At 40.9% G+C, this 13,062-nt stretch overlaps 1 protein-coding gene across 1 annotated transcript in view; it reads left to right on the top strand.

Moving 5' to 3' along the window:
• Nucleotides 1-13,062, top strand: part of si:ch211-246m6.5 (von Willebrand factor D and EGF domain-containing protein) — a 48,708-nt gene that overhangs the window by 14,941 nt on the left and 20,705 nt on the right. The window contains 7 exon segments of the mRNA XM_041978265.1: nt 43-179; nt 255-416; nt 509-613; nt 5,529-5,643; nt 6,737-7,014; nt 8,327-8,546; nt 8,624-8,761. Of these exon segments, the coding sequence (XP_041834199.1) occupies nt 43-179; nt 255-416; nt 509-613; nt 5,529-5,643; nt 6,737-7,014; nt 8,327-8,546; nt 8,624-8,761 (1,155 nt within the window).

The following is a 13,062-nucleotide window of genomic DNA, read 5'->3' as shown; positions in this document are numbered from 1 at the left end:
TAAGCTTCATCTCATGAATATCCATCATCCCTTCTCCAATAGGCCAGCCAGTTGAGATAACCGATTTGGAGAACAAAGGACTTTGTGACATCCGAGCCTTTGACTGTCGGAATGTTCGAGTCTTTGGCCTCGGCTTCATCAACTCTCCTGACCTGAGCTGCCATGCCACCAGACTTAAGGTGAGCAAAGGTGAGGTCACATGTCAGGCTGAGAGCCTTCAAGACCAAAATGTCACAGTTTTTTTCCCTCAACAGTACATGAACAAAGGCTGGGTTCCAGGGGAACAACAGAGGACTAAAGCCACCTTCCTCAGCTCCAAAGCTCTGGACTGCGCTGTGCCATCGCTAAGCAACACTGCCGTCACGACAGAAGACTTCATGATGGACGATAAACCGTACGCACTGTGGGAGATTAAGGCAAGGCTCCTGCTCATAATTAGTCACAATTTTAAGTTGTTTACACTTTGGTTAGAATTCATTTACAAACTCATTCCCCCTTTCTGAACCAGGTGACCAATGATGGCTCCCAGTACAGCCAGGCAAAGGTGCTGACTATCTATGATGGTGTTTGCCAGGTCTGTCAGACATCAGGCTCAGGACTCTGTAAGTTAAAGGTAACTTACATATGAAAGCGAATGCATTTTTTCTCATTTTATGGAAGTTTAAAATGGTTTTTGTTGCCTCCACAAACAGATCTCCACATGAATGAAGGCGTTGCTACTGAAAGCTTAGTAAAGATGGAATGGAAAACATGAGCTGATAGTGAATCTGATGATAGTAACATGTCTGTAAAAAATTGGAACAAGACTAACAAAAGCCTGGAAAAGTAACTGGTACAAATGTGTGATCCACTGTTGGCCAACAGTTTCAGAAAAATGTTCCTCAAAGTAAAATTGTGAAGTCTTTAAAGATCCCACCATGTAATACAGGGGTGTCAAACTCAAATACACAGTGGGCCAAAATGAAAAAATTGAGGGCCAGACTGGTTCAATGTTTATTAAAAACTTATCAAAATAGAACTAACAGAGACTGTTAGTGTATATATATATATAATATTTATACCATGGTCTGGGTGAATACTCGATTTTGATTGGCTGGAGGGTGTCCACTAAAAAGTGATAATGCACCTATGAAAGAAGTTCCGGTCAAATAGACGTATTGTTGTAAATTATTGCGCTGACTAAACGGTAGTTGGTAACCATGGCAACAGAAACTCAGACACCGGGCTGCAGACACACCAGATCATGTCTGTGACGCACTGCAGTGAAAGCAGCTTGCAGGCTTATTGGGCTCCGTCAGTCCAGGAGAGACGAGAATGGAGCAACATTTTGTTGTCCCGCAACATCCCAACATGTAGTGGTCAGAGTCCACAAACGTTAAACCGTCCTTCAAACGCCACTATGGACATGTCAATATTTTTATGAAATGTCACAATCAACGGCAATGTTGCATTTAATTTTAAATAGGTCGTCGCCTGTCTTTCTGTCTTGATTACCTTACTTACATACTTGATACAGAGTGAAAGGTGGATAACATTATAAAAACTATTTAGGATAGACTTGCTTGATACACATTTAATGATCAGAGTGAATGGTGGATAATATTTCTATAATATAAACGATGTAGGAAACTATCTGTGGACTTTGACTGTTTGAAACAAAACGTTGCATCATCCTCTGGACACACACAAACTGTAAGAACTGCATCCGCCCTCTGAAATGTGTGTGTCACGTAACATAACATTAAGCAATCATCTCCCTTCCCTCCACTGATCAGGTCTAATACAACAGCTGACCGACTGAGCTGCAGGTTCTGTGTCAGAGCCGGTTGCCTTGGCAACGCGTCACAACGGAATAGTCCACTCAGCTGCTTCTTGTGAAAAACTTACGATTTTAACGGTAAAAAAAACATTAATGCATTAATAATTTATTTAGTATTTTTTTCTTTCTATGACCATGGTATAAGCAGGATAACGCCCTTCAAGGTGCCCATTATCATAAATTAATGGACTTCGGTGTCCTCTGCTTCGCATCAGACGGTTCACGCCTCCACGTCGTCCATTAATTTATGATAATGGACACCTTGTTGGGCATTATTCCTTACATATGTGTGTGTGTGTGATTACATTTTTTTTTATCAGATTACTTACAACTTACAAATTAATCATGATTAATTACCATTTACAACTATGCTTGAAATTTGCCCGTTTTTACTGTATCAACAGAACAAGCCAATGCTAAATATATTTAGTGTAGTGCTAGAGGCAGTACTTATTTATTTATTTATTTTCCTCTCTATAATAGTCCTTTGTTTAATTAGGAGAAAACAATTTCATCACACAACATCTTTGGCGTAAAGGAGGATTTATGGTTGCGTAGTGTCTACATCTGGGTAACCACCATAGGCAGAGGCTCAACACGCACCTCTTCCGGACCTGACCGGCACCCCTGCTAAGCAGACGGTTACGCGGAGGTACTCCCTTGTGATTGATCACTTTTGCCAGATATCTGGATCTTCTTGCTGAATTTGTGTGGTAACCACCGTTTTTAAAAACAATAACAGCGGATCAAGCTGATGAGAGGCTGATTGAATTATTTCTTTGTTTTCTTCCACAAGCTAAGAAAGACACTGAACTATACTGAACGCTGTTGCAGTTTTAAAACAGAAAATACCACCGAACTGAGATGAAACATCAAAAGAACTCTGGCCTGGTGAGTTTACCGGCCAATACCAACCCTGCTTCCTGCTGTTAGGAGGAGAAACTGCAACACAACACCAAAACTACGCATACCCCCTACGCTCGAGTGCGAGAGCAAACTCTCCAGCGTCAGCTACGCCATAACCGACCGCACGCAGATGCTGAGCAAGCATAAATCCGTTTTAAGTGCACACAGCTTCTTCAGTGCTGAGTTGTGCCAAAGAGCTGGACAAATCTTTCTAACTCATTCCGACGAGTAGAAGAGTTAAGCTAAGTGTGGAAATGCTCTTTAAACAGATGAGTCTTTAGCTTGCTTTTAAAAGTGGATAAGGACTCTGTGGATCGGACGGAGTTTGGTAGATGGTTCCACCACCGGGGAACAACAGAGGAGAAGAGTCTAGCTACTGATGTGGCGCCACCTTGTGGTGGGAGCACTAGGCGTCTTTCACTGGCAGAGCGTAACTGTGGAGAGGGAGTGTAGCTCTGGATTAAGGAGTGAAGGTAGACCGGAGCCGTTTGGGTTATTGTTTTGTAAGCCAGAAGCAGAGCTTTGAATCTGCACTGCAACTGGAAGCCAGTGGAGAGCGATTAGCAGCGGAGTGACATGAGCTCTTTTGAGCTGGTTGAAGACATGCCAAAAACAATACTCTGGGGTAAATATGTGACGGTGTGAACCATAAACCGTTACTTTCCTCCTCAGCTGAATCATAAACACACTCAACAAGAGAGAAAAGCCGATCAGTTGATCACTGACAGCTGATGTCATGATTCACGGAACAACCTGAGAGGAGAGGAAGGAAGCAGCTGTGCTCCACAAACAGAGATGACCACAGATCCTCTAGAACAGACACGTTGGTCCAAACAATGGTGCAGGATGAGTTTTAAAAAGAATATGGGGAAAGTGCAGGTGCTGAACATCCCCCTGGAACTACTTTTTCCACTATGCTGAACATCACCCTGGAACTACTTTTTACACCGTGCTGAACATCACCCTGGAACTACTTTTTCCACTATGCTGAACATCACCCTGGAACTACTTTTTCCACCGTGCTGAACATCACCCTGGAACTACTTTTTCCACTATGCTGAACATCACCCTGGAACTACTTTTTCCACCATGCTGAACATCACCCTGGAACTACTTTTTACACCGTGCTGAACATCACCCTGGAACTACTTTTTACACCATGCTGAACATCACCCTGGAACTACTTTTTACACTATGCTGAACATCACCCTGGAACTACTTTTTACACCGTGCTGAACATCACCCTGGAACTACTTTTTACACCGTGCTGAACATCACCCTGGAACTACTTTTTACACCGTGCTGAACATCACCCTGGAACTACTTTTTCCACCATGCTGAACATCACCCTGGAACTACTTTTTACACCGTGCTGAACATCACCCTGGAACTACTTTTTACACCATGCTGAACATCACCCTGGAACTACTTTTTACACTGTGCTGAACATCACCCTGGAACTACTTTTTCCACCATGCTGAACATCACCCTGGAACTACTTTTTACACCGTGCCGAACACCACCCTGGAACTACTTTTTACACCGTGCCGAACAACACCCTGGAACTACTTTTTACACCGTGCCGAACACCACCCTGGAACTACTTTTTACACCGTGCCGAACACCACCCTGGAACTACTTTTTACACCGTGCCGAACATCACCCTGGAACTACTTTTTACACCGTGCCGAACATCACCCTGGAACTACTTTTTACACCGTGTCGAACACCACCCTGGAACTACTTTTTACACCGTGCCGAACAACACCCTGGAACTACTTTTTACACCGTGTCGAACACCACCCTGGAACTACTTTTTACACCGTGCCGAACACCACCCTGGAACTACTTTTTACACCGTGCCGAACACCACCCTGGAACTACTTTTTACAGGCGTGTTGCTGCCATCAGATTCATGATCAGCTCATATTTTCCATCACGTGGTGAAATGTCTCATCTGATATGTTGGTTATCTTCCACATGGAAAAAAATATGACTTAATGAGATTCTGCCTGTATTTAAATTTTACACTTTTAAACGTGACGTTTTTGGAGCTGAGGTTGTATAAATGAAGTAAATTAAAGCTGAGTCCAGGAGACTTTTTAAAATATGTTGAACCTTAGAAGTGAAGGAGGGTAAACTTTCTTTTCACTTCTCACACATTTTCTTTATTTTTTCTTTTTAATATTCGTACAACCTCCACAGATCTTCTGTTGAGAGACTTGGAAGCTGATCGAGGAGACAGATGTGCGTCAGTGGGTGTTTGGTGGAAATGTTGAGGCAAACTTGTTGCTGTTAGAATGACAGAAGCAGAGACCCAATGAGTTTAAGTTCTGTTGTTACTGGAACAGCGTCTTATTGGACAAAAATTCCGAAGTGAACATGAACACAAACATCCATCAAACAATGTTCCTGCTAAACAAGACAAGATTCAGAATCAGCTTGAGGTCACTTTATCTGTACCTGTCGTTAGATTGGTCTTGCCATCGTTAGGGAAGATCTAGTAGAGACGGGATGAAGACGATGCTGGATTAGCTGTCATTAAAAAGAAATATCCTCTCAGTTTAAGGCAGAAATAAGAAGAATCCAGGACAGAAATAAGAGAAAAAATAAGTGAATGTGTATATGTTTAATACAACTTGTTCAGTTTAGTGAAAGCAGCCTGAACATAGCCTGAACAGTCGGCTGGAGTTGTTTCTTATCCAGGGATGCCAGGTAAAGCAGGTAATCTGTGTTGTACAGCTGATCTCCTGCAGAAACAAAACTGTGTCTCTTATTCATGCCGTTGGCTTCTGTTGGACAGGAGAGGACCTGCAACATTGACGGGATGTGTTTTGCAGCTGGAGATGCCAACCCCAGCAGTCCCTGCCTTCTCTGTGACCCGGACATATCCAAGTTCACCTGGTCTGTAAACCAAGGTACAAGAAACTTATTCTCTTCTCCTGTACAGGAGACTTGATATACACACAGTCCAAAAGATGTTAGCTGACACCAGGAAGCAGCAATGCTAACATGTAGCATAGCAACATGAGCGAGAGAAAACCATGAGAACAGCTCTGTCCACTTTAGAGCTTTTGCTTATTTCTGCACACAAACAAAGAGTCACATGAAAGCAGAGACTCTGTTTGTTCCAAAGATGTCTGCCTCATCACTGCGGGACAAAAACTCTGGAGCAGCCAGAATCAGAGACCATGTCTTATGTCTGTTGTTTTGTGGAGGACTAATCTGCTCTTTCCTAGGACTATTTCACTCATTCCTAGAAAAAATACAAATTTTCAGGAATGCATTAATCATTACTTAGACTCTTTTACTGATTCTTTTGACTATTTCACAATTTTACCAGTTTTTAGGATTACTTTATTTATTCCTAGATGAACTGGGCTGCTATTCTCTGGTTTCCACTGAAAGTAATGTGGTTTTCTTTTAGGCGGAGATAACATTTACATTTACTCTGACACAGTAACACATATTCTGATTCTGACACTTAGAATCTCACATGTCTCAGCTTTCTGTAGAGACCAGGATTATATTTAGTTGTGGAGATGTACTTCATTTATTTTGGGAATGTTATTTCAGACAGGAGGTAGAAAAATAGGCCTTATGAAAATTATATAATGGTATAAGTGTTAAGGGCATTGCTGGAAGTCTGCTGCACCAAATTCAGTCCTGTTTGTCTCCATTTTGCTGCAGGATTTAATTTATAATCTTTTAAACATGTTTTAAATGTCCATAAAGCTAGACAGGTCTTTCCTGCAATAACCATCATTTTCCTCCAAGTGGTCGTTGCAGGGAAGCTTGGTCTCTGTAGAGATGCTACATGAGCTGGATAAGTGTTGCAGGTCGAAGGAAAACCAGGGATGCTTCCAAACACATTTGCAATGATTCCTCCAGATAAATGATGCAATGCTTTCACTGAGAGTTTGTTTCAGGTCAGGAAGGTTGGAGAGCAGTCAATATGAAGGCTGGAAAAGCCACCTGTTCCTGCTCCTCAGGTTTTCCATCTGTTTTCAGTCAACGAGCCACCATCTTTTCACCCACCTCAAAGCCACCTGCAGACGTTTGCTGGAGAGAATTTCGTCTTCCAGTTCGCTGCGTCTGACCCCGAAGGCTCGGCGCTTCTCTTCCAGCTGGAGGAGGGTCCAGAGGGGGCTGTTCTCTCCCCTGCTGGCCTCCTCATCTGGAGGGTGCCATTGGTTCTCGGGGAGGTGGATGATGGGCGTTGGACAAGACACTTATTCCGCTTCACGGTGTCCGATGAATGTAACGCCCAGAGCACTTTCAGCATAGAGGTGAGGCTGGAGAGGAGACACAGCAATAGAGTTTAGATTTATTATAGTAAACAGGAGTCTCAAAAATACGGCCCAGGGGCCAAAACCCAATCCCAAGAGGGTCCAATCTGGTCCACAGGATGAATTTGGTAATTATAAAAATAACATAGAAGATACTAACTGTAATATTTTAATAAAAGTAACTATAATATTTTTAAGTAAGTAATAGTTTAATAAATACAACTTTAATATTAATTGACCGATTATAGCCCTTTTCAAAATAATTATCATCTACTGGAGTTTTGCCGATTAAACGCCGATATATTCTTATTTTTTTACAAAACAGTAAATGCTGTTAAGTGTCCACTAGATAGAGCTCTGAATGCATTCAATCCTCAGTCCTCCCTGCTGTCAGTAAGCACAGCTGTAGCTACAGCCAGGCAGCACTACAGGAGTGGGCTGAGCAGAGCTTGATGACCAATGTCTCCAGTTTCATTCAAACTCTGCTCGCCATGTGTCATGAGAGTGACCCGTGCTTCATTGCTAAAGTGGCGTTAACCTAACCTGTTTATGTTAGCAATACCGTCGTTGTGGTTATCTCAATCCAGCAAGGCGTTAGCTAACAGCTTAAAAGCCATTATGTAACTGCAGAAATAACGTAATTGTACAAAATGTTTGAGAGTATAGAACAAGCGTTAATCCTTCAGCTGCGTGTTGAGGAGGAGTGATGTGAATGCAGAGGGAAGGGGAAAAGCTAAAATGGTTAACAATACTCTGTCTTTAGCTACTGTCATGATGTCATTTTGCTCGTATGAATTCTGTGTTATGACCAAGAACATGGTAGAGATGATCCATACCAACACAGAAGTACGTTGCATGCTACATTTACTCACCCTTGGACATCTGAAGTTTACCCAAAGGAGGGTCAGTTAAGACTAAATATTTGTAGCATCGGCTTGTAGTAAAAACAGGATAATTTTAAGCATTAATTAATCATGATTAATTCATTTGTAAGCTGTAATTAATCTGATTAAAATTTTAATAATTCTACAGCCCTAATATTTATATATATATATAAAACACTTGATTTATTCCTCTTCATAAATTTCAGGTTCATAACATTTTCTAAAAGGATAATTCATGAAATATTAACATCTTGATAATGTACTGGTAATTCTTTGTACTAAAACATTAGTCGTAGGTTATTATGCTGTTATTTTAGTGGTCCGACCCTCTGGAGACCAGATTAAATGTGGAACCTGGACTAAAATCAGTTTGACGCCCCATACTAAAAGCAATGTAAACAGGAAGTGTGTCATTCTGCGTCCTGAAGGTGGACGTGGTGTCCTGCGGCTGCCATAATGGAGGAACCTGCGTTCCAGACGTCAACTACCCCGCCGGCAGTGGGAAGTACCTGTGTATGTGCCCAGTCAGTAAGCAGGGGGAGCTCTGCGAGGAGGATGTGAACGAGTGTTTGTCGACTCCGTGCATGGTCGGCAGGTGCATCAACACAGCTGCCGGGTACAGATGTGAATGTCCTGCAGGGCTGCGCGGTAGGACTGAAGGTCTTCAGCCAATAAAATACCTTACAGCTGATTCGCCACAGTTACAGCTTATCTGTGTTTGGCAGGATTGACATGCCTGGAAGATATCAACGAGTGTGAGAGGAAGCCGTGTTTTCCAGGAGTCCAGTGCTTCAATAGCTTTGGCTCCTTTGGCTGTGGTCCATGTCCCAAAGGCATGATGGGAAATGGGTCCACTTGTACTGGTAAGACCTCTCTGCAGAGTTAATGGTGTCCTGCTGTGGACAAAAGAAATACACACCTAGGTATCACAGGTGGAATACATGTACTTCACATGTGATTAGCATGTGATTCACATGTTATTGGCATGTGGAATACATGTGCTTCACATGTGATTAGCATGTGATTCACATGTTATTGGCATGTGGAATACATGTGCTTCACATGTGATTAGCATGTGATTCACATGTTATTGGCATGTGGAATACATGTGTTTCACATGTGATTAGCATGTGATTCACATGTTATTGGCATGTGGAATACATGTGTTTCACGTGTGATAAGCATGTGATTCACATGTTATTGGCATGTGGAATACATGTGCTTCACATGTTATTGGCATGTGGAATACATGTGCTTCACATGTGATTAGCATGTGGAACACACGTGCTTCACATGTGATTAGCATGTGATTCACATGTTATTGGCATGTGGAATACATGTGAATCACAAGTGATTAGCATGTGATTCACATGTTATTGGCATGTGGAATACATGTGTTTCACATGTGATTAGCATGTGATTCACATGTTATTGGCATGTGGAATACATGTGTTTCACATGTGATTAGCATGTGATACACATGTTATTGGCATGTGGAATACATGTGCTTCACAAGTGATTAGCATGTGATTCACATGTTATTGGCATGTGGAATACATGTGTTTCACATGTGATTAGCATGTGATTCACATGTTATTGGCATGTGGAATACATGTGTTTCACATGTGATTAGCATGTGATACACATGTTATTGGCATGTGGAATACATGTGCTTCACATGTTATTGGCATGTGGAATACATGTGCTTCACATGTGATTAGCATGTGGAACACATGTGCTTCACATGTGATTAGCATGTGGAATTCATGTGCTTCACATGTGATTAGCATGTGATTCACATGTTATTGGCATGTGGAATACATGTGTTTCACAAGTGATTAGCATGTGATTCACATGTTATTGGCATGTGGAATACATGTGCTTCACATGTTATTGGCATGTGGAATACATGTGCTTCACATGTGATTAGCATGTGGAACACATGTGCTGCACATGTGATTAGCATGTGGAATACATGTGCTTCACATGTGATTAGCATGTGATTCACATGTTATTGGCATGTGGAATACATGTGCTTCACAAGTGATTAGCATGTGATTCACATGTTATTGGCATGTGGAATACATGTGTTTCACATGTGATTAGCATGTGATTCACATGTTATTGGCATGTGGAATACATGTGCTTCACATGTGATTAGCATGTGATTCACATGTTATTGGCATGTGGAATACATGTGTTTCACATGTGATTAGCATGTGATTCACATGTTATTGGCATGTGGAATACATGTGTTTGACATGTGATTAGCATGTGATTCACATGTTATTGGCATGTGGAATACATGTGTTTCACATGTGATTAGCATGTGATTCACATGTTATTGGCATGTGGAATACATGTGTTTCACGTGTGATAAGCATGTGATTCACATGTTATTGGCATGTGGAATACATGTGCTTCACATGTTATTGGCATGTGGAATACATGTGCTTCACATGTGATTAGCATGTGGAACACATGTGCTTCACATGTGATTAGCATGTGATTCACATGTTATTGGCATGTGGAATACATGTGAATCACAAGTGATTAGCATGTGATTCACATGTTATTGGCATGTGGAATACATGTGTTTCACATGTGATTAGCCTGTGATTCACATGTTATTGGCATGTGGAATACATGTGTTTCACATGTGATTAGCATGTGATACACATGTTATTGGCATGTGGAATACATGTGCTTCACAAGTGATTAGCATGTGATTCACATGTTATTGGCATGTGGAATACATGTGTTTCACATGTGATTAGCATGTGATTCACATGTTATTGGCATGTGGAATACATGTGTTTCACATGTGATTAGCATGTGATACACATGTTATTGGCATGTGGAATACATGTGCTTCACATGTTATTGGCATGTGGAATACATGTGCTTCACATGTGATTAGCATGTGGAACACATGTGCTTCACATGTGATTAGCATGTGATTCACATGTTATTGGCATGTGGAATACATGTGTTTCACAAGTGATTAGCATGTGATTCACATGTTATTGGCATGTGGAATACATGTGCTTCACATGTTATTGGGATGTGGAATACATGTGCTTCACATGTGATTAGCATGTGGAACACATGTGCTGCACATGTGATTAGCATGTGGAATACATGTGCTTCACATGTGATTAGCATGTGATTCACATGTTATTGGCATGTGGAATACATGTGCTTCACAAGTGATTAGCATGTGATTCACATGTTATTGGCATGTGGAATACATGTGTTTCACATGTGATTAGCATGTGATTCACATGTTATTGGCATGTGGAATACATGTGCTTCACATGTGATTAGCATGTGATTCACATGTTATTGGCATGTGGAATACATGTGTTTTCCATGTGATTAGCATGTGATTCACATGTTATTGGCATGTGGAATACATGTGTTTGACATGTGATTAGCATGTGATTCACATGTTATTGGCATGTGGAATACATGTGTTTGACATGTGATTAGCATGTGATTCACATGTTATTGGCATGTGGAATACATGTGTTTCACAAGTGATTAGCATGTGATTCACATGTTATTGGCATGTGGAATACATGTGTTTCACATGTGATTAGCATGTGATTCACATGTTATTGGCATGTGGAATACATGTGTTTCACATGTGATTAGCATGTGATTCACATGTTATTGGCATGTGGAATACATGTGCTTCACATGTGATTAGCATGTGGAATGCATGTGCTTCACATGTGATTAGCATGTGATTCACATGTTTTTGACATGTGAAATACATGTGCTTCACGTGTTCTTTACACAACTATAAATCCAGCTCTGAACAGCTGACAGGATTTGTGTGTACTACTCCACATTTGTTGACATTCATCTGAAGTTGTACATAAATACAAATTCGTAAATACTTGTCTGTTTAAAATCACACATGAAAGGTTTACTGTGTATTTAGTCTGTAAGAATATTATTTAAAATGTCATTTATGATCACGTGTTCTTCTAGCTGTGGCTCACTGTTTCTCAGAGCTTCTTTAGTCCTTTCAGACCTTAATTTGACCCTCGTTTCATCTCTTACTCACATTACAAAGGGAGGAAAATCCTATTTAAGTATGCTTCACCATTTCCTTATATCCCTCTCATGATGCTGAGGTAACAGCTATAACGTACTTTACACCTGAAACCCTAGAAACTCCCAAACCTGTATCCCATTAACAGCCATGAGTTCATGAGATACTAGCACCAAGGTCTCATTGGAAACTAAAACTCTAAAAATCTTTGCATTTAATTATTTCTTTACACTTTTAATCATGTGGTGGTCTGTTGGAGGTTGTGAGGTTGGTTCCAACATTTATTTCTAATAATTTGTGGCTTATTCTGTTGTTTCTGCAGTTAGCAGCAGAAAACATGTGGATCTGTTGAGCACAGCAGAGGAGCTCCCAGCAGGAATAAATGGAAAACAGATGTTGCTTCTAGCTAAGTTTAATCACTCAGTCCTTGTGTTTACATGCATGTACCTCTGCTGTTCATGCCTGGAAAACACCTGAGTGTTTTTTTTTTCAGTTTGGTTCTGTTCCTGATGGGAAAACTGTCCAGAAACAAACACGTGGCATCACTTACAGTCAGGGATATATTTAGCGTATTTATGGTGCTGAAGAGGACAGATGTCTAGATTGGCCACTTGTTCAGTCCTCCACGAGTCTGCCCACTGACTTTAGTTTGACTTATTTCACTTCTCATTCACGTCAGTGGGAAAGATCCCTGTATGTCGGGAGCTAAAATGCCTTTGATGCTAAGCAGATGGTAATGAATGTTCCTCCTTTAAATGTGTTTTTACTGTAACCTGTTGATATCAGGGCAGTAGTCAAAACACATGAGGTGTAAAACAACTGAACTTTTAAGTTGAGGATGTCAAATTCGTCTTAGTCCAAGTTAAACATTCAGAACAATCTGGTGGGTCAGAACAGTAAAATAACAGCATAATAACCTGGAAATAATGACATTTATCACTTTGTTTTAAGACAGACAGACAGACAGACAGACAACTTTATTTATCCCCGAAGGGAAATTGCGTTGTTACAGTAGTCCAGTAATAACATAAAAAAAATCCAGAGTGGAATAAGTTAGAGAAAAAAATATGAATACAGAGTGAATTGGCAGATAAAGTGCAG

This window comes from Melanotaenia boesemani, chromosome 24 (genome assembly GCF_017639745.1).
Source record: "Melanotaenia boesemani isolate fMelBoe1 chromosome 24, fMelBoe1.pri, whole genome shotgun sequence".
Taxonomy (NCBI): Eukaryota; Metazoa; Chordata; class Actinopteri; order Atheriniformes; family Melanotaeniidae; genus Melanotaenia; species Melanotaenia boesemani.
This window is presented reverse-complemented; position numbering and strand designations above follow the sequence as displayed.